Source organism: Passer domesticus, chromosome 10, assembly GCF_036417665.1.
Source record: "Passer domesticus isolate bPasDom1 chromosome 10, bPasDom1.hap1, whole genome shotgun sequence".
Taxonomy (NCBI): Eukaryota; Metazoa; Chordata; class Aves; order Passeriformes; family Passeridae; genus Passer; species Passer domesticus.
Window position 1 is genome coordinate 37,180,276 of NC_087483.1, and position 22,166 is coordinate 37,202,441.

General features: G+C 41.2%; 2 protein-coding genes across 3 annotated transcripts in view; both read right to left on the reverse strand.

The window, feature by feature from the left end:
- Positions 1-155: 155 nt before the first annotated feature.
- MCM6 (minichromosome maintenance complex component 6) lies at positions 156-12,347 on the reverse strand. The gene is made up of 17 exons (XM_064435247.1): positions 12,191-12,347; positions 11,278-11,424; positions 10,604-10,714; positions 9,885-10,134; positions 9,061-9,226; positions 8,836-8,981; positions 7,806-7,956; positions 7,266-7,407; positions 6,867-7,008; positions 6,621-6,728; positions 5,907-6,062; positions 4,741-4,869; positions 3,751-3,912; positions 2,556-2,691; positions 2,119-2,286; positions 1,281-1,420; positions 156-658 (listed from the first exon to the last, which is right to left on the reverse strand). The coding sequence occupies exons 1-17, from the start codon at positions 12,301-12,303 to the stop codon at positions 545-547; spliced, it is 2,481 nt and encodes an 826-aa protein (XP_064291317.1). The 5' UTR covers positions 12,304-12,347; the 3' UTR covers positions 156-544.
- A 3,988-nt stretch (positions 12,348-16,335) lies between these two features.
- Positions 16,336-22,166, reverse strand: part of DARS1 (aspartyl-tRNA synthetase 1) — a 35,509-nt gene continuing 29,678 nt past the window's right edge. For both annotated transcript variants that reach the window (XM_064435250.1, XM_064435251.1), the window contains 7 exons: positions 21,648-21,795; positions 20,587-20,733; positions 19,554-19,596; positions 18,853-18,933; positions 18,232-18,343; positions 17,766-17,837; positions 16,336-16,977 (listed from right to left, as the gene is read on the reverse strand). In XM_064435250.1, coding sequence (XP_064291320.1) covers positions 16,886-16,977; positions 17,766-17,837; positions 18,232-18,343; positions 18,853-18,933; positions 19,554-19,596; positions 20,587-20,733; positions 21,648-21,795 — 695 coding nt within the window. In that variant the 3' untranslated portion in view covers positions 16,336-16,885. The remainder of the gene's footprint in view (positions 16,978-17,765; positions 17,838-18,231; positions 18,344-18,852; positions 18,934-19,553; positions 19,597-20,586; positions 20,734-21,647; positions 21,796-22,166) is intronic.

Here is a 22,166-nt window from a genome sequence, read left to right on the forward strand (position 1 = left end):
CAGGAAGATAAAAACAATTCTTAAAAAAGAGCATCAGTCATCCAGGAAATCTGGTCTTCCTTAAGACATTAAACATTTAGATCACTATTTTTTTCAGCCTCAAATGACAGGCATAGAAAACAGCAATCTCACATGTGAGTAAAAACAAACCCTCAAACATTTAATGAGTTTTTATTTATGTTAATAAGACAGCCAGTAACAACCTATAGCATAAAATGTCTGCAAAAGAATAACAATGTAAAACTCATCTTATTTAAAACAGAAACATCTACATAGCTTGATGATGAAAAAAGCTATGATGATTCCCCTCTGCATCCAGATGATGGCACTGGAATTCAGAGCTAACAGTGGAACCAATACATGTGGTGTCATGTCCTTAAAAGCTTTCCAGGTATGCTCAGTGTAAATGAGAAATCACATATTACTGACCACACTCTGGCACAGTCATAGGAATTTAAGGAATTAGCCACATAGCAAACCCTGCAAGAAAAGAAAGCATTTTCCAACTTGTAAGCAGTCAGCTCTACAATGCCATTCCCAGCCCTCAGTCCTCCAGCAGATAGTTTGGGTTGACAACCAGGTATGGATCATCATCAAATGTCTCCTCTTCTCTGGATCCTTTCAGTCCTGACTGGGACAGTTCAATCAGAATGTGGTCCTGCAACACACAGAGAGCTGTGTTAAAACAAGGACAGAGAGGTTTGTTTGTACTCTTTGAAAAGCATTTTTATATTGGTAGGACCTCTTATTACTTAACCCTTTTAATTGTGAACTCCCTCTAAGAGATTCTTAAAAACAGCATTCAGGGGAAATCACTTCTACGTAGTACCCTTTCTGGGAACGTTCCAGCCTAGTGCTTTCCAGTGTAATGGTTTTGTGTCTTAAAAGTGAAAAGTAGTTTATTTTTTCATACTTTTTCCTCCAAAATGCCCTCATACCCCTCTGACTTAAGGTTATCCATTGAATACAAGAGTTAATTGTATTTTTGTATCCTAATGTCTAACAATACTATAGAAATACAGAAAAATATCACACTTCTATAGTGACTGAGTATAGCAGTTTAAACTTTTACTTATAACATCTCTAATTTATTTCAGTGGGTTGTGCTGTAACAGGTGTTAATTAAGAAGACATTTATACTGTATCAATCAATGGAAGAATAAAACAGATTTCTCCAAACAGGAATGTATTCTATTAAAAATGAAACATTTTATATATTAAGTTACACCCTATACAAGTCAAAAAACCCTTTTACACTATCCACACATCTCCATACATACATAATGTGTAAGTCGGTGAATAACTCTCTCTATGATCTTCTTCTTATTTATTAGTTCTTCTTCAGATTCGATTTCAGATTCAATTTCCTTTAGATACCAATTAATAAGTTCACTCCTCTTTAGTGCTGCATCATCCTCTTCTGCAGAGAAAATAATTTGCATAAACACAGCAGCAGTAAACTACCATTCAAACTATAGGAGAAAAGGATTTACACATTAACATTCACAATGCTGAAGAGAGAAACATGCTTTTAAAGATGTTTAGGAAAGGTCAAACTTAAGGTTTTTTTTCTTAAAGCATCGTATTTTGCACAGGAGAGTGCTGTGTCATGTCTTCTACATGTACTCAGCATTTGAACAGACACTGTCATCTCCACACCTTTGTAGCTTTAGTATCTGCTAGGACACAACTGTTGCATTTCACTGCAGGAGCAGTCTCGTTGCAACTGAAATATTTTAGCTTCTGAAGAACTAATCCAGCTATTTGCTTAAGACAGGCTGTGGTTGCTGGAATGCATTAAAGCTCCTGCTCCAGTTTTCACTGCTGCAGATTCTTCTGAGTTACACCATTGTGTCTACAAATCCTCTTCTGGCTCTACTCTGAGCACATGCTGCTCAGCTTAATGGGTTTTGATAAATGACTAAGGTGACAGAGCTAGAAACTCCAGGAAGCCCTATTTCCATCACCAGGTGTACTACTGTCACATGACCATAGGTCTACACCTGACCTGACAAGTTTGTTGTCTCAATAGGAGTGAAAATGCCATGTACAACAGCAAGATATACACTAACTCCCTGAAGTCAGGGTCTGCCCTCTTTGCATTAAAGAAATTCTCACCTTCCTCTGCTTTCCTGAGGTGCAGCACCAGGAGATTAGAAATGCGTCGGTACTCAGAGAAGCCCAGCCTGAGAGAAGCCTTGGGTGCAGCATCCTTGCTCACATCCTCAGAATGGCCATTGATCCCATTCACAAGACCATTGACCCCAGCTGGAGCTTCTGCCTCACCTGTTTGGACACATACCCACGTTTAAAGCTGCAACATCTTTCAGTTATTTAATGCTCTGAGCCACTGAAAAGCCTTGTGCTGACCAACCAGGCGAGGTGCTGAAGGAGGCTGAAGAAGCAAGAGAGTTAAGAACAGGAGCCCAGATTTCTAGAGCTCATTAGGTGAGAAACAGGTGAAGAAACTGAAGAGAAGCACATGCTCAGTCAAGGTAAGCTGTAAAGAGTGGAAGGACTTTTCCCTTTGAAAAAATTCTCTGTAAGTGATTTACCATTGACTCCATCTTGGTCTTCTTGATCCTCCATTTGCTGTTCATCATCTTGGTCTAAATTGACATCAGGAGTCTCAACTCTAATGATGGACTTATTTAAAAGCCTGAAAGCTTCCTTCACATGTTTTGGGTGAACCTGAGGAAGATTTGAAGAAACATATATTAAATAGGCACAGGGGTGCTTCTAGTTTTCAAACAGCTCCAGAAACTCATCTCTGACTCAGACAAACGGATTTTCTACACATCTCAGTTGATTAATCCTAAACAGTAAACACTCTGCAAGTTAAATTATATCCCGCTAGAGGTACTCCAAGGTCATGCAAGGTTATGGAGGGAAAAGCAGCCAGATTAATCTTTCAGGATTTAGCAATCATGTGGAGTCGATAAAATTTTTACTAAGCCAAGAACATTTGGGAGAAATTAGTAGAGCAAGAAACATGAAAGAAATGGGTCTGAACAGAGACAATATGAAAGAGAGAGAGATGTAATTAATGATACTCCCCTCCAGAACTAAAAAGCAAAAACTGGAAAAATCATCTGTAGCTGAGCCATAACCTAAAAGCTATCTGTTTCTTTATAAGCCCAATTTAATTTAAAGGAATCCAAAGGGTGTCCTTACACAACCAGTGAGCAAGGTTCCATCCCTGCATGTGTCACATAGCCTCTAATCAACATTTCAGAAGGCCTGCTGGGTTTGAAAGCAAGGACTAGAGGGACAGTAATCACACTCCAGTTAACAGCCAGAACACAATGTGCTTTCCAGCAGTGGCTGATGTGAGCAGGAGCTCAGATCACACAAACTCTAAGGGAGGTCCAGGTACTTGGAGGAACTTTGGCTTTTTAGATTACAAATGGAAGAGAGCCAAGAGATTACAAACTGTGAAAGATCAGGAAAGAAACTGATCTTTCTGCCCTGGCTGACAGTAGTTGGTGACTGTCATGATTTGACAGGAGGCTGCATGCTGACACAGCTGTGATACAAAATCATGCAAGCTCTGTTTGGACCAGCTGACATCAGTTTTACAGGTCATCCCTTAAAAACAGTGTTTCTGGTATAAAGACTCAGACTGAGTATGACCACGACTCAAGCTCTCTTCACCCACAGGACTATGTTCAATGTCAGAGTCAAACAGCAAGTGCACAACTCCCACACATTCCCATGAACATTCCCAAACCTCCTTCCTGCCCCTGATACCTCATCACAGCAGTGCATGCGGGCCATGGCCTCGGACAGGCGGATCATGCTCTCCAGCTGCCTCACTGTGATCCTCCACGATGACTTGGTCACTCCAGAGCCATCGCGCTGCCGCAGCCGCTTGTACTGCTCCACGATGAAGTCCTCAGACTCCTTGGATATCTGTGTGGCATCAGAGTTCCAGTGGTCAGAGTATTAAAGCTTTTTCTTCTTGCATTAGATTGGCAGTGTACAGCTGTACTGGCTGCTGCTTTTATCTGAAATATTCTATGCTATACACAAACTCTATGAAGTATAGTGGCAATCACATTATGTTGAAATTATGTTGTAATAATGATTACACTTATCAATGACAATGACATTACAGCAAGTACATAACTGCATTAGTTATTTTACAGTAGATTGTTTTATATTTTTCTCTTCCACTGACTTGTTTCCAGACATAACTCATATCTGTCCCTACTAGACTGTTCTGTTGATAGACTTATGAAAAACCCAAGCCCTTCCAAGCTGCTACTTGGATAGACCCAAAAAAAATCTGCAGTTAGACCACTTTCCCATGTTCTGTATTTTACCAAAAAGCAAAGAAATAGAGGCATAATACCCTTTTAAAATAAAGACACGCAAACTGATTGAGCAGTAATCAATAAAATACAAAAACCTCTGCAGCAGCCATGTTGAATAACCCATGCCTGTGAGGTATGAGAAGGACATGAAGTGATCCCTCAATTGTTCTAGATAAAGGTTAAGAACTGTCAGACTATAACAGTCTCAGCTGGGCTGACTGGGTTTCTGGAGTTTAGAAGCACCAGGCTCCAAAATATACTCTGTTTCTAGGTAATAACCCAAGTTTATGGCTCTTTCCTTGAGAAAACACTACCCCAAGTGTCTTGGTGTTTGCTGGAGAAAAGCCTACTGCAGAGCGACTGTTCCTCTGGACCTCCTCAGACAAAACAACTGTTCCACAGTTCACTTAAAAAGTAAAATTACCTTTGGTTTAAACTGTCTTGCAAAGAGCAGATACCTTCGGATATCATCCAGGGAATAGACCCGATCAACAGACTCCTCCACTCTGGAATGCAGATCTACGATGCGCCGGGCAATGGCGTAATCGACCACCTGGGACACGGGGCTGTGTCAGCATCACTTGCACAGCACCAGCCACAGAGCAACACAACACTGCTGCTCTTCCTTCCCATTCCCCCTGTTTACTTGTAATCCTCGTGGCACAGCTACACTTTCCAGTAGCCAAATTCTCTGCCACAAGGTCCAGGGGAATGCCCTGGGGGTTTTTAATACAAGGAAACACAGCAGAGCAGGGATAAAAAGCAGTTTTAGGATTTATAACCTTGGAACTCTCCTGGGTTACAACTTAGCCAGAGAACAGGCAGAAAGCAGCACTTTGCAGCGTGGGAACTTCCTTCCTTTTCAGCCTGCTCTGTCTCTCTCACCAGTCCCTTCTCAATTAGATAATCACTCTGAGCAGAACAGAGGCTGAACCAACATTAATCTCTGGATCTGATGCATTCCCAAGGCAAATGCTGCACAGACAGGTGGCAGCAGTCTCAGCCTTAGTGACCAGCCATTTGTAAAAATGACTAATGGTGTTAAGTTTGCAGGTCAAACCACTACAGGATGAAAAGGCAGTATCCTTGTATTCAGCAGAGCATGTTCAAATTTGTACTGCCAGCTTTTAGCTGCACAGACAGAGCAGAAAAGCAGGAGCAAGACCTCTCATGAGATTTGCTTCACTCAAAATTGCAGAGGGCCAACAAGATGGTCAGAGAGCAGGAGAACATGATGTGTGAGAGACTAGAAGAGCAAGGTCTGTTCAGCTTGAAAGGAAAGCAACTGCTTTACCAGCCAGCACAGATGTGATAAAGCCAAACAGTCCTTGGATTACAGGCAACCCACATGAACTGAACCATGAGAAATTCTGATTAGATATAAAAGTTATTATTTTTGAACACATGAGAGTTGTCACACATTGCAGGGGCCTGGAGAGACTGCAGAATCTCCATCCTTGGAGATACTCAAAACTCACCAGGTCAAGTCTTGGCAAACTGTTCTCAATGATCTGCTTGAATGCAAGGTTAGATTGGAGACCTCCAGGGATCTCTTCTGACACAAACTATTCTATAATTCCTTAAAATTACCTCATTACACTCATCCACAAGGATGAAGAAGAGATCAAAGCGGGACATGATGGGAGCTGACAGGTTGATATTTTGTTTCAGTGACTTGGATCTGTCATAGCGGCCACCAACTGGGTTTGCTGCAGCCAAAATGGAGGTCCTGGCATTCAGAGTAGCCTGACAGTGGGAAAAAATAAATTAAAAACATCTGTATCTGTGACCACTTCCTAAACCAACTCAGTGTGACCCAAATGGGTCAGCATAACAGCTTTTACATGGAGTTCAATGCAGGTGTTACAACAACCACCCCTCAAAAGCACTCAAACTCCACCAACAAGCCCTTTCTAACCAGGTCTCTGCCCAGAGACACAGTTTGATGATCAATACTGAAACATTGCCACACTCTTGACAATAATATGGAACAAGCCCTTAAAACTGCTTTTCACAAGATCCTGTTTTTCTGCAAACTCACACTATTCTGTAACCTTTCTTGGGTTTACTTCAAGGCTAGGCTTTTCCCATTTTCTGTTTCTTGTTCACTACTGTTTAACTCTCAGTAGCATTTTTGACCTTCTTTGGGAATGTGCCACAAAAACTTTGCAACAAATGATCTCTGTCCTGCCAGTGAGGCAGCTGCAGAGGTGACATGAAGATCTGGCAGGTGAAGCCACATCAGTACACGTGACAAACAGTCAGGTGATGCTACAGACTACACAGAAGAGTAGGGCAAGCTACCTTCACTCCAGCTTTAGTAATGGATATTGTCTGCTGTTCCATTGCCTCATGAATGGCTACTTGATCCCGCACCTCCATCTTGTCAAATTCATCAATGCAACAAACACCCTGCAGCAGAAGAATGAAAATAAGCCACCCAGATTCAATCACTTATGAAAAAAAGCATCATTAAGACAATTTAGGGCTCTCTGTCATTAATCAAACTCATTCTAGGGATGGAGGAACCTCTCCCCTTCCCAGACTCACGTTATCTGCCAGCATCAGTGCTCCAGCCTCAATGACAAATTCGTGGGACTCCTCATCTTTCACCACAGCCGCCGTCAGACCCGCGGCGCTCGAGGCTTTGCCACTGGTGTACACAGCACGGGGACTGAACTCATCCACGTGCCTGTGGAAAAGAGGAATAAAACCTCCAGTACTGCACCTACCTCAGATATTTTTAAATGTGCAATTAATTTGTATTTTGTATTTGAAAATATTTGGAAATTTGTATGTTGAGTTTGCTTTACCCCTGTTCAAATACTTCAATCACATCCACACAATGTCTGGGAAATATTTTCAAATATTTTACTTCCCTTTCCTACAGTTAACACAGAAAAAGGCACTGTGCACATTGGACATTTAAAGGCTGGGTCTTAATCTTACTTTAGAAACTGACTCTTGGCTGTACTTGGATCACCAACAACACAAACATTGATGTCCCCACGCAATGAAGTGCCTTCTGAAGTGGTCTTGGGAACTCCTCCAAAGAGCATCAGCAGGACCCCACGTTTTACTTCATCATTACCTGCCCCGGAAAAGACATTAAACTAAACATCCAAAAAAACACCACAATTCTCCTATTTAAAAAAACCTACATCCCACTAGAATTTTAGAGCATTAGGACACTTCTGCTTGGAATCCACCTATTTGCTAAGCATCCACTAAAACCTGTAGGGTTCAGTAGCAGACATGACATGAAACCCAACCCTTCAGACTGGGCTTGCAGGCCTTAATGATTAAACACCACAAATACTCAAAAAGTAGATTTTCCTCTTCTAGCACAACCAGTGCTGAAGGGGAAAGTCTGTGGTAGCTGGCACAGGGCTTTCAACCTTTCCCAAAAACTACAGAGACAGCAAAAGGAATGAATTAATATTTACACAATAAAATCTTCCCTTTCTAAGGCCACAAATGGTTTCTTACCATGGATAGTGGGGAAAAGGCTGGTGCAGAGATTATGGTAAAGGTTCTTATCTTGGCTCATTTCAAAAACTTTTTCCCACTCTTTCACAGACATTTGGTTTTTAATGCTTTCTGCAGTCTGTTCTTCATCTCGGAGCTCTTTTCCACCAAACTAAAACAAGGAAATAAAACAGCAATAAAAGTAGTAACAGAATCACTAATGAATTTGAGCACTGCAGACAGGTCACAAAAACATGCTCTGAAATCTAAATGGGAGGAACACATTCTGAAAAGCTACCCTTAGGCTAAGTAACTTCATCACCTTGTATCTTTAAAAACCAATATCCAATTTCCTAGCAGGCAAAATCAATGGTGTAACTTTGGTTAGTGAGAAAATCCCAAGTGAGTTGCTTGTACAGAGATAAAAAAAGAGTAAAACCAATATGACTTCCTTTGACTAAAATTGTCTTTGTAAGCATTCTTACATTAACTGGAACTTCCAAGGTCTTTTGATGCTCTGAAATGGGGGCCAGAAACTTCTACTCTCAGAACATACTCTTTTTATCCTATGTGATGGTGATGCACTTAGCAGAATGATAGATTACAGTAACACACCATGCCAAAACCCAGATGTAGTTAGTATTACTCATATTGCAGTAACATCCCAAGATGTCACTTGATAAACCAGAGAGAACAAAAAGGATCCCTGTTTTTCCTGTGACAAAATGCAGCAATAGGATTTCTTGGAAGAAAAGGAAATGCTTCAGAAATGGATGAAAGCTGAATGGAAATATATGTGTCAGTTAGCTGCTCAGAACAAGCTGCAAATAATCACATCTGTGAAAAATGCTACAAGCAACAGAAACAAGAAAATAACTTTGCTATGTAAATTCAATGAGAACATAAAGACAGTCAAAACAACACAGAAAGGTGGCACACGTGCACACTTAAAGCTTTACCCATTCCTGCTCCCTAATTTGAGGGAAAACCATACAGAGCAGAAATCTTTAAATACAGAACACCTTTAAATCTCCTTTCTCTGCAGACTCACCCGTGGATTTGTTGGTGCAACATAACAAGCCAGAAAGACGAGCTTATAGGAGAGCTCCCGGACCCCGAGGGCGCGCAGCCCCCGGATGCCTTCGGTTTCGTAGCCCTCTGTCCCCGTCACCCGCGAGCCGGTTTCTGCACGTAACCCTGCCAGGGAAACGGGAGTCAGGACAGCAGCTCCCAGCACGGGAAGGCCACCTCACGGAGATCACGAGTGGCAACAAACCTGGTGTGGAGAGCTGGGACACGTCAGGCACGACAATCAGCGAGCCGGTGAAGTCGCATTTGTCACCCGCCTGGGCAGATTCCACGGCCTCTGCGCGCAGGATCACCTCCAGGCTGCGCGGAATGCTGCCCCGCGGCAGCTCGCCCTGCGTCTCCTGGATGCGCACCTGGCACCGAGAGAAGCTTCAGCACTGAGCACGCCACCAGCTCTGAAACTGCTTCCAAAGCTACACTGCTGACACGTGTGTGTGTGCAACAGCATCTGACTGCTGCTATCCATGTCAATCCCTCTCACAGTACAACACACAATCAAAAATCCCCTCACTAATCAGCATCTAAGGAGTCTTGCAGCAGCTTAGAGGATGTACAAGGGCCAAAGTGACAATTCTGAAAGGTAACCTGAAAATTTCAGTTAATGTGGCTGACATAAAATACTGTTGTGGGATGTGAAGTGCTGAGGATTTGTGGGAGTAAATCAACCTAGAAGAGCAAGACTGTAGATACCAATAAGCACCTCTTTTCATACTTCTGTAAAGTAGCTACATCTGACGTACTGACAGCATGAGACTAACTCTGACGCAAATACGTGGGGTTTCAGTGGCTTACTTAGACAATAAATGTCACACAACAAAATGAATAATTTCCCATTCTTAAACATAAGTCTTCCAGAGACAGGAAGAAACCTTTTGCATAAACTGCAATGCCTTTTCTTGACAATGACAGAACAAAAATTACCCATCTTCAACATGCAGAAGTACAAACAACACCTCCAACTACCACAGGAACATTACTGGCTGTCATCACCCCCCAACATCACCCCTGTACCTTTTGGAAATCAACAAATCTTGATTTGTTTGTGTCCAGCAGGAATCTCCTCCTGTTGGCACAGACTGGGTTTCTGCAGATGTTTGGCTGGGTGTATTTGAATTGCTGCTCCACATCTTTGATGACTGTCTGGCAGTCGAGGCACAGGAAGGTTCCACTGACCAGCTCTGGGTGCACGGGGTGGGTACGAACCACCTGCCCACTGATGCGCAGCAGGGAGCCAATTTTTGCTGAAGTCAGTTCTCGAATTCTGTTTAAAACAGAAATTCACAAGGATTAAATTATTGAGCTGACAATTTTAAGCCCAGGGTACTAAGATACAATATAGTGTCACTCTGACTAAGCAACTGCTGTAACAAACAAAAGAAACAAACTTACTACAATATATTTATGATTTTACATAAACTTTTAAATTAACACTAAAGGTCAAACTAATGCAAATCAATGGTACTTCAAAAACAACACTCACCAATTTTTATTTTTTAACTAGAGAGGTTACACTTGTTTGTGAAACATAATGAATTTAAGTATCTGAGTGTGATTTACAAATGAAAAACTGTGTCAAAAAATCTCCTGCAAATGATCAGGAAACTTTGTCACAAGTGTACTGGCCAACTGCACATTTCACACTACATAACCAAAACATTTTCAGCATGCTTTGACATGTTTTTCCCTGGTAGTAAAACAGCACAAGTTGCTGGAATTAATAATCATCTTACTTGTGTCTGGTAGGCAGGTCCTGGAATGCAACATAAAAATCTTTGTTTGCAGGAACATTTCCGTGGTCTCTGGCAAAAGTCTTTGTTGCTCGACACAGGTATGGATAAACCCTGAAATATGGGAAGAAAAGTTCCAATTTTAGAGAAGCTATCAAAATGCCTTCTATGCTTTAGATTACATCAAAGGCTTGTAACAGATTTCCAGATTCTGGCTTTTAATCCTGTGTTGTATAACCCAAAAAACACACTGTGAATATGCTAAATGTGAGATCACTACATAATGTTATTTGTACTGTTGTTTAAAAATAGACCTTTCTCATTTTATGACACTTTTATCCTTATGTTAAGAAATACATCTTCAAAATAAGTGACCAATTCAATAAAATATTGCCAGAGCATGAAATTTTAGAATTTATTCTGTATTTTCATACTGAACACCTACTTCTTTACCATAACAAATGCAATTATCAGGTTAACTCATGATTTCCAGAGAGGAACCCAGTAAGAAGTTAGTAGGTTTTTTAGCCAGTAAAAAACCAAAATCTTACGTATAAGTGTTTTTAGGATGCAGAAAGAAGATAAGTGTTATTTTTTTACATGAAAGCAAGACATTATGGGCCTGAGACTCCAGCAGGGCTCAGCTTTACCTGAAAAAAACCCACTCTACATTTCACCTGTAAAATTCCTCCTGAATAGTGGTAGAGAGCTGCTGGTTGAACTGCTCCAAATCCGCGAAGCTGACGATCAGCGTGTTCCGCTCTGGCCGGATCAGCTCTTCAGCGTCTCGCAGGTACTTGACCTCCCCATCGCTGTTCTGGAACCTGAAAGTGATTCAGGAAAACGCTTCAGTCACACAACAGACAGCGACTGAATACCTCTGAGTTCAGGAGAAAAGACAGAGAAAAGGATCACTCACATTCAGACATCCCACAGTCCCTTGCAAAGCCCTTTTCCAACAATATTTCTTCTTCCACCCCCTAGCACAGACACACAGGATTTACATTTCATACAGCAGTAAAGTTGTCCCAGTGCCAGACAAAATTTTCTTTAAGGTTTAACAATGACTCTGCATCAGCAAAAAACGTTTTGTTTCCTCCGGGTGATGTTAATGGTTTCCTTATTTGATGAGGATGGGGCCCTCAGGAGGCAAAACACAGCGAGCCAGATGTATTAATGTCTAACACCCAAGCCCTGGAAAGGGTTTGCAACACAGCTGTGACAAAACTTTGCTAAAACGGACCAAATGCGCCTAAAAACCCATATAATTATAGAACGGTTTGGTTTAGAAGGGAGTTTATCTTGTTTCAATCTCCTGCGGCAGGGACACCTTCCACTAGACAAAGCTGCCCAAACCCACATCCAACCTGGCCTTGGACACTTCCAGGACATCCTAAGTTCTCTCTCATCAGGTTTCTCCCGGCAAAGCCTGAGACCACAGCAGAGCTTTTCCAGCCGAACGCCAAGGGCAGGAGGCACCAGGCCCTGAGAGGATCTCGCCAAATGGCGGCCCCTCCGTGAGGCGCTGCCGGCCCGCCACCCGCTGCCGACCCCGTCCGCCCGCCGCCAGGCCCGGCCCCCGGCACTCACTCCTCTAGGAAGTCCAAGAACAACTTCTGGCACTTCTCGGCCACTTCATCGCGGACCTGCTGGTGCTGCGGCGCCGCGCCCGCGCCCCCCACGGCCGCCACCGCCAGATCCATCCCGACCGCTGCCGCTGCCCCGCTCCGGCCCCACAGCGGTTCGCGCCACGCCGCGTACCACGTGGGCCGCGCACCCGCCGCGCCGGCCAATCGGCGGCCGCTGTGGCGCAGAGCCCCGCCCCGCGCGGCCGTTTTCGCGCCAAAGCCGAGGGCGGGCGGGGCTGGGGGCGGGCTCTGAGGCGGCGGCCGGGCACAGCGCCCCGCCCCGCCCGGCACAGCGAGCGGGGCCGGCCGGGGGCGCGGCAGCGAGCTGATCGGTGCTGGGGACCGGCTAGAGCTGTGCCACACCGGCACAGTGTTTCCCATTGAGAAACACAGGCACAGAATGCTAAGAGGTTGTAAGGGACCTTAAAGGTCATCTAGTCCCAACCCACCTGCCATGTGCGGAACACCTCCCACTCGACCGTGGAGCTCAGGGCCTTATATCCAACCTGGTCTTGAACCCTGTCAGGGATGGGGAATCCACAACTTCCCTGAGCAACCTGTTCCACTGTCTCATCATGCTCAGGGTGAAGAATTTCTTCCTAATATCTCAGTTCAATTCCCTTTTTTCAATGTGTCTCCATTCCCCTTGTCCTATCACTACAGTTCTTGACAAGAGTCTTCCCTGTAGCCCCTTAAAATACTGGAACGTTGCTATGAGCTCTCCACACAACCTTATACAGGCTCAACATCCCCAGCTTTCTCAGTCTGTCTTTTCAGGTGAGGAGCTCCATTCCTTTTATCCTTTATGGCCCTCTTGTAGACTTGCTCCAACATGTCCTTCTCATGTCCTTATGCTGGAGATGCCAGAACAATAAGCATGGAGGTGTCAGATGTGGGCAGCTTCAGCACAGCAGCTGCAGTGAAGCTTCCACACGACATTGCTTTCTCCACTAAGAAATCAGGTATGGTAGCTGGAGTTAAAATTAATGTGGTGTGGCCAGGGCACCACTGAGGAATCCCCAAGCCAGGGAATTCCCCCATCGTGAGCAGGAGGCACTTGGGCAGCTGCTTGCGGAGGAGACACACGCCATGGAGCATCTCCAGCTTCTGAAGAACCAGCCCAGGTGGAAAGGGTGCAAACTACACCAGGTGAGGGTCAGGCCAGTCTGGACCCTTGATTCCTCATTGGCTCCACTGTAGGATGGCTGAAAGCAACATTTGCCAAGCGGTGCCATGGCTGACAGCCATTCCCGAATGGCAGCTGCTGGCACACAGCACCTGCCAGCAGGAACCGCTTCAACATCTATGAAAAATTGCTTAGAATTGCTCTGCCACCTGCAAAGTCATTAATCTCTGCCTAAACTGGGAATTTTGCTGTAATTAGAGCAGCTAAGGGCTCTTTTTCAGTTTTGAAACCCTTTCAGAAGTGCCAGCAGCAGCAGGCTCCTGCAGCAGTGTTTGTTGTTCATATCACAGTGCACTTGCCATGTAGTGAAGAGACTTAACTGCAAAACAGTAAAAAAAGTAAGAGACTGTAGAACTAAATTGGTAATTTTTAAAACACTGCTGAGTAAATTCCGTTTTTTGTGAGATAATACTAGGAAAAATGCACACAAGTTGGTTGTGAGGTTTGTTTAAAAAAATAACCCATACTAGATGATTTCTCTCTCTGAAAAAAGAATCTACAATTACCCAAAGAAGAAACAGTAAATAATTAAAATCTGTTTGGGGAAGTCTCTGGAACCCCAGTATGAATCCAAGGCAGCCATATGGTGTTCCACAATGGATATTGTCAAGGCATTCTCCTCCACCACTTACTTTCACATGGAGCAGTGTCCAATATGCCTGGAATTGACAGGCACCAGGTGAAAGCACAAAGTTTTTCTGCTTTTTTCCTTCCCTTCCTCCTGCCCTGGCGCACTGGGCAGGGAGCAAGCAGCTGTGAGGTGCTGCCCACCAGGGTTATCCCAGCAGGTGTGGGCAGCCATGGGGAGCCAGGCCTGCACTTGGCTGCCAAAGGAACAGCCTGAGTCCTCTTTCCCACTGGGCGGAATCAGACAGCTCAGTGAACACAGATGGGCTTTCACAGGAAAACAGGGCAGTTAAACTTCAGAAGCAAACTGAAGCTTTGTGTTTGCTCTGAGCACACTCCCTGGCTACCCTAAACAATATGCTTTATAGTTCCTTAGTTTAAAAAAACTGCACGACTGTAATTACCATCTATATATAATTAACAAATCCATTTTACCTGGTGGAGAGGCAGCAGCAATGTGAACTCCTTGTAAACTGGTAAACTTCCTGCAAGTTACTGGAAATGAAGGACAGTACAGGTTTTACTTTTCCAGTAAGTACAGGTTTTACTTTCCAGTAAGACCTTTATTATTTGCAGGGTTTCAAACGAAGTTCTAGCACTGTGCAGCTGCCACTAAAGTATCTGTTAAGATGACATTCAGGACAAATGCATTTTGTATTTTGATTTATGAGCATAATTATTTTCTGTTAGCTAAGAAAGGCTGCATGAATGGATTGAGCAGACAAAGGAATCAGGTCCTCCATCCAAATTTCTGTCCTCATGCAGTTACTGTAAATAAGTGAAGGTATAGCATGAGTTTGAGTAATTCCTAAAAAAATTGGTATAAGCACAGTTGCTACAGGTATGTGTACATAAAACTTGCTGCCAAATCTAGAGCAAGAAACAGGGACTTTTTTTTTGTAGACAGGAAATTGAAGTCTGTAATTTTGCTCCGGGTTAGAAGAATGCACATCCAAAGTGGAATATATTAGCAGTTCTGTATGAACAAAGGTAATTAGATTAAATTAATTCCAGTTGGCTTAGCTAAATAAACAACTGTTTTGAAACTTGGATTCATCAGTAATAAGTCTGTGACAATGAGCTGTGTTTAAAATCTATCTAGCTTTGCAAAGTACAGCTGGTTACAGTGTAAGATTTTCAAGTTAATAATTTGGGGAATATTCCACCATAAATTAATTAGAACAGACTCGTAAGCAAAGCTGCTACGTGTTATTCCTTGAATTGTGTGACTTCTAAACAAAGTTTAACTTCTACATTTCCAGTACTTTACCTGACTGACCTTTAGTATGATTGTTTTCTAATGGAGAACTCTTGTCATAAGACATTAAAATTAAGTCTTGTTCAATGGCAGCTGCAAAGATGATTTGCCCTTTTGTGAAACTCTACACAATTTATACACAGCCTCACTGACCTTTCTGTAGCATAACCAATATGTGACTTCTCTGACATTTAAAAATCAAGGTAGCAACAATAACACAGACCATCCACACCATACCTCCTACTGAAAGCTTGATCATGTAAAATGTTAAACAAAAATTAAGTCAGGAATTACAAATATGTATGAATATTACAGCAACTATTGCAGTACCCAAGTCAGGAATTTAATCCTTTGCTCTCTGGCAGCAACACTTACAAAATGTTTTAAATTTGAAAACCAGCTCTCAGATGCAGTCTACAAAAGGAAGTTTCAGATTCACTGGTGCCTCTTCAAATGCAGGGAACATTCTCTGGCTTGGGAGGAGGAGGACGATGATGAGAAGTAGCTTTGTGCACTGCTGCAAATTGAGGAGTTCAAGTAAGTGAATAATCTGAGAAAAAGTATGTCTAGAAAGAATTTCAGAAGTACTCTGACTTATAGAAACACTCAGTTTCTCTAAGTGTACAAAGTTGGGCTGTTCACAGCATTTAAAAATAAAAAAGCACCCTGAAATAGATTGCCTTACATAATTTCAGGGTTTTTTTTCTTGGTAAAATGTGCATGAAATCCTTGTTTCGTTTGTTATATCAGAGGCTGGGTCAGGTAGGAAAACACTCTCGAACTCACTATCCATTTCTTTTCTGTGATTATATATCCCTTGTGCATTCCATGAGAATGTGTAAGCTTGCAGCCATTCTGAAATAGTTGCATAAAATTAAGACCAGGCCTATGGCTTTTATACAACTTTCAAAAAAATGGGGAGAAGATAGAAAATAAATTAAAACTTTAGACAGTTATTATATCAGTAAGAAAACCAAATTTTAAAAAGCCTTGTTGATTCATTATCTTGTGAGGATCAAGCAAAAAACCAGACAGATTTGTATCTAATTTACTTTGAGAGCTTTATTTCAACCTATTTTAACAACTTCTTAATAAGATTTCTTGTTAAGAACGTTCTCACCTGCTTCCCTACCTGACACTCATGTAAATTATCAACTGGCTGGTCTCTCCAGATTTTTAAATTGCAAGCATCCAGTCACTTTATCTTGGAGCCAGTACTTCAGAATATTCAATCTTGCTGACATAAGTGAAAAATGCAAAATGGTTATTGCATAATTTATTAAAATGTTTAGAAAAATGATACAATTTAATGTGGCACTAAAATACTAATTCAAAGTATCCCATTTTCATTAAAAACGTGCAGTTGCCAATACAAAGAGTCTTGATCTGTTAAAATATTTCCCTTTAAATAAACAACTAAGGATAAAAAAAAAATTACTGTGGCACTTAATAAAGGAGAATTTTGTTTTTAATTGCATATCATAATGCTCAAATCAATCAATACACGTTCATCAGCAGCAGGGGCTATGCCAGCAGTCAGATCCTATTTGCAGGGCAGAGCATTCCAACTCTCAGAGCAGCTCCCGTCAGGGCGTCAGGCGTTTGGGATCCCTCGGGAACATGGAGGTCTGCCGGACGTTGTGCAGCCCCAGGTACAGCATGGTTACTCTCTCCAGCCCTACAGCAGATGAAAACAGCCCATCAGTCTTTGTTCAAAACCCCAAAGGAGCTGCAGGTCCTTCGCAGCTGGAGCCAGCCTCACACAGCAGTGTGAGCACAGCCCGTTAGGCAGGCACTTCCTAATCCTTGGGGATCTAAGCACCCCAGCCATGATGGGTGGAACCCAGATGCACACTTGTTTTTCCAACAGCTCCTAGGTTAAGGTTTCCACCTGGAACAGCATGAACCCAGTGATAATTCTCGTGGCATCTCCTGTTTGGCTGGTACTTTGCCACGAGGACCATCTACTCTGAAGAAAAGATGCAGCTTCAGCTTCCTTGATGTCATTCTGACAGCCCTAAATTATTTTGGATTACCTGCATATGTTGCATGCTCCCAAACAGATGAAGAAGCAATCACTTATTTCTCCTCACTGCAAAACACCTTCATCAAATACACAGTGGCTGCTGATATGATTATGACTTTGATAAATCCATACATAATACACTCTTTTCTTGCTTCCTTAAATTTTCCTGAGTGGTCAAATCTGAAAGTGATGTGCTTGGCCAGTGATCACTTTTTCTTGTGACCACCTTCTTTTTAAACTTACCAGACTGTGGCATCAGTATTCTGCCTATTTATTTTATGATGATCTTTAAATTTGAACTTCTCTCCTTATATTCTGCAGAATAAACAGCCCCACAAATACTGACCTAACAAGGTCACTGCTCAGGATTTTACACTGAACTCTGCCTGGGACTGAGCAATTTAAGTTAAGCTCAGACTAAACAAAAACCAGATACTTACCTATTCCACCACCTGCGTGTGGAGGTGCACCAAACCGAAAGGAGTCAATATAAGCCTTTATTTTCTCCAAATCTAGGAAAGAAAAATATTGGGTTTCTCACCAGCTTAATGAACCCCAAGCCAAACAGACAAGTGACTGCAGGACTACAAGCACAGCAAAAAAATGACAAACTAACAGTGAGGTTTTACTCATTGAACATGTAAATTGTCCAGAGCTATCTAGAATTTATGACTGCAACCATTCTGTTACATAATTTTATTAGTAACTATTCAACAAGGTGTTGCTGCAAGACCCACTAGTTTCTTAATACCTCACTCTAGATGGTTAAACAGAATTAGATGGATTAACAGTAAGAATGAAACAGAACTCTGATTTTACACTCATATAACAAATTCTGCCCCAAATTCTTCCTCTAAAGGACACAAATCAAGTCAGGACTTATGCTCTTTTAAACTGCCTTGTTACCAATGCCATGATGCTTGGCTCTTTCTGTCAGCAGCTGGGGGTCGTGAATTCTCTGAGCTCCAGACAAGATCTCTTCCCCTCTCATGAACATGTCATACGAGTTAGAGGTTTTCTGGAAACACAAAAATGAGTTTATTTCCTACCTACAGTTCCATAGTTTGCAAACATTTACCTCTCAATAACTTAATTTTCTGATATCCAAAGCCGTAAAAAAAGCCGATTTTCGCCTAAAGTGTCTGCTGCACTTGAAGAACGTTTTTGCCACTTTTCAGTGATGGTACCAGTGTTTGACCATGGAGATCTCTTCATAAACCTCTCCTAGTTTTTGCTCATTTCCTTCTGGTATGTTTTCACCAGTGAAGAGTAACTGAAAACATCACACAAGTCATGAAACACTGACCAGATCTTGTTATCATAATTTTAATTACAGCAAGGTTGGAATGATCTTTAAGGTCCCTTCCAGCCTAAACCATTCAATGATTCTATGGTCATATTCATATATGACCATAGAATCATTGAATATACTTATCTATACTGTCAAGTTATCCCTATATGGAATAATTTAAACTAAAAAAAAAAAAAAAGAAAAAAAAATTGAGAACAACAAGGAATTTTACTTACAGGGTTGGCTGGGTCTGGCATTGTATAAAAAGGCCTCACAGCAAGAGGATATTTGTCAAGAATATAGAAGTCTGTGTCATACTGAAAAAGTAATTTAGAACAGTTAGTAGAAGAGAAAACTCCGTAAGAAACAAATTACAAGAGAAAGACAGAACCATTGAATCTTTGAAATAAAATTAAAACAAATTTCCCAATAGCTTCCCACAATATAGTCTAAGTTGTCAATAAAAGTGATGCATTCTTTCTCAGTTTTTCAATACTAGTTCTAGTGTAAACTTGCAAATGCTGAGCAGTAAAATGTGTTGCTGTAACAGGTACTTTTCTCCCCCCTCAAAAGATCTCATCATATTCTATAGATTTTAGAATCTGGTTTGGTTTTTTTTGAAAGTCTCCTAAGAAGTGGCTTTGGAACATATTAGCCTGTTTGGTATCCTCAATACAACACATGAAAGAAATAAATATAAAAGACTGAAAATGGTTTGAAACTGCTTATTAATAACAAAGACAAAACTGACAGTAGATTAAATACACAGCACCAAAATGGGAATGAATCAATTAAAAAATGGTAATCACCAACTCTTCACAACTTTTGCATGTTCTGAGATACTGTTTACATGTAGGTATTTACACCAACCCTATGACTCCACAATATCAGGTTTCAGATTCAGTGACAAATTTATTTACTCTAAAATAATTGTTACCTTTTCCTTTACCAGGCGTCCCAGGAGCTTTTCATTAGGTGTGCTGAAAAAGATTATCATCATTAAAATGAAATAATTTGAACTTGTACTGATGATATACTTGACAAAGCCCAAAAGATTACAGCTACAGAGCTGCTGCACTCTGACCCTCAGGAAAGCTAGTACTTGTTTCTGACTGGTTTGGGTTGTGCACTCAGAAATTGCAGAAATAAAGCATATTTATTTGTTTCTAAATATTTCATATTGGTCCTAGAAAGCCCTTAAATTAACTGGTACCTAAATACATTCTTGCTCTCATTGTAACTTCTTCCTAGTTACCACATTCTGATTACTAAAGAACTGTGTACTCTATTTCCCATTGCCACACATCTTTTGTATGACACACTAAGGGAGAACCACATGAACACTTATGAGGAAATTATTTTTCTCCATCAAACGCTTATGATGGAAACTTTATTTGATGCACAGATTATTTAATTTAATATCACACAGTACCCTAATGGTCCTGGATATATTATGGAGAAGAACAAAAATGTTTTAATTCATTAAATGTCTTAGTATAAAGTTTATATATAAACTGTTAATTAAACTATCTCTCGGTAAATCAATGGGAATTCATCAAGAATGTTTAATCATTCTCCTGAGAGTTGGAAAGAAGAAACAGAAAGGTGTTACTTAAAAGAAAGCCCTTAAGGAAGCAGAATCTTTTTGCTTAATCCTATTCAAAGAAATGTGACAATTCACGTGAAGGAGTGCAATTGCTGGACAAACACTTCTCTTCCTTAGAACATTCAAGTTGCTCTCACTTTATGTTGTCAGTTATTTTCTGTCAGATTTCAGACTTTGTACCTATAATCTATATTAAAAGAAAGGATTATTTTCACATCCACTCATTTACTTGTCAAGAGATGTGCACAGAAGTGCTGTTTATTCCTCTAAAAGCTGTGGCTCCTTACTGAGGGCTGCCAGGGGCTCAGTACAAAACTGACACTTCACCACCACTTTCCCAAGACAGTTATATCCTGCCAAGTACCTGAGATCCTCTTCATCACCCATCTCCACACCAGCCTCTCGAAGCATGGCCACACCTTCACGGTATTCCAGCCTCAGAGTTGGCTCCAAAAACTTAAATGGCTCACACGGGAACTGTTTGCTCACTGTCTGAATTTCAGTTTGGAATCTACAGACAAAGAAACAAGGACAGAAGCCAAATACAAAATAGTCAAGAACTTGCACCTAATAAGGATTTTGTGATTTTGCCACAAGAGGTCCCTCTTGCAACATAAAAACTGTATTTAAACCACTTCTGGAGAAATTCTGTAATGAATTGTTTCAACAAAGTGAATGCATCTATTTCACTGATGTTAACATTTTACTACTACTTCTGTTTAATCCCTCTTGTAAGAAATAATTGACTCGGTCAAATTTTTACAGTAAAGACACTGAAATCACCCCTTAGATGTGTAGTTTTACCTGGGTTCTTTTTTGATTTGAGTAATATTCAAATATAAACAAGAAATTTCCTTCTGGACAGACGAAGATTTGCATATCTGCTGGCAAATCAGTCTAATTTGTAAGCAAATGGACACCACTTCCTAAACTTCTAGCCTGGCTTTTTAATGAGTTAGACTGTGAATAATGGAAAATAATCCTTGTTGTTATCATGGAACAAATGCAGGCTGGTCTAATAACTTTTATTCAAGAAAACTTTGTTCCGTTTCAAAAAATATTTTAATATTTACTATATAATAATCTACCAGTAGTGTCAAAAAAGGACATTTTAAATTAAGGATTGATCAATTATCTTAGGAAGCCCTTTGAACAGCAGACAGCAAGTTTCTTAGTGCAAGCCAGCATACTCCAGGAGATGCTAAAAGTAGTTTACTGGCCTATGGCTTGAGTGAACCTTAGAAGTCAGGCACAAAGAAATAGTTAAGAGCAAAGCAAAAATATGTTTCCAAGTTGTGTTGTAAATCAGATTACCAATGATTATCTGACAAACTGGGGATAAAAGGCTGGTCTATTTCATTCCACAGGGTAAGAGATGTCAAACAAACAAAGTTGCTCATTAAAAGAAGGAAATGCTTTTATTACCTCTCCTGAAGCCCCTTGAATATCTGCACCAAGGTATCTGCAATCTCATCTACCACTTCATGATAGTGATAATTAAAGGCCATTTCAATATCCAGACCAACAAACTCAGTCAGGTGTCTGTGTGTATTGGAGTCCTCAGCTCTAAAAACTGTAAAATTAAACAACAGAAATTCTAATTGACCTGAAATTATCATTCCAGTTGGAAAAATAGCTATCATCATTTGGATTAGATAGACATGGAAAATCTCACTGAAAGACACAAATATAACTAGCAGCCTCAGAGCATCATTTGTAACAATGACAGCATTACTGCAGCTGTGGTACAGACACAACCCACAGAGAGGCAGGATCTCTGCTTTGACCAACAAACCCGAGTGGAAAAGAAAGACATGCTTTCAAGCACACAAGAACTTGCAGATTTGAAAACTGCCTTTTTCAGAGGAAATGGACTTGTACACGTGTGCATCTTCTGGGATAGGTACATGAGTGTAATTTAAATACATCTTCCCATAAACCATG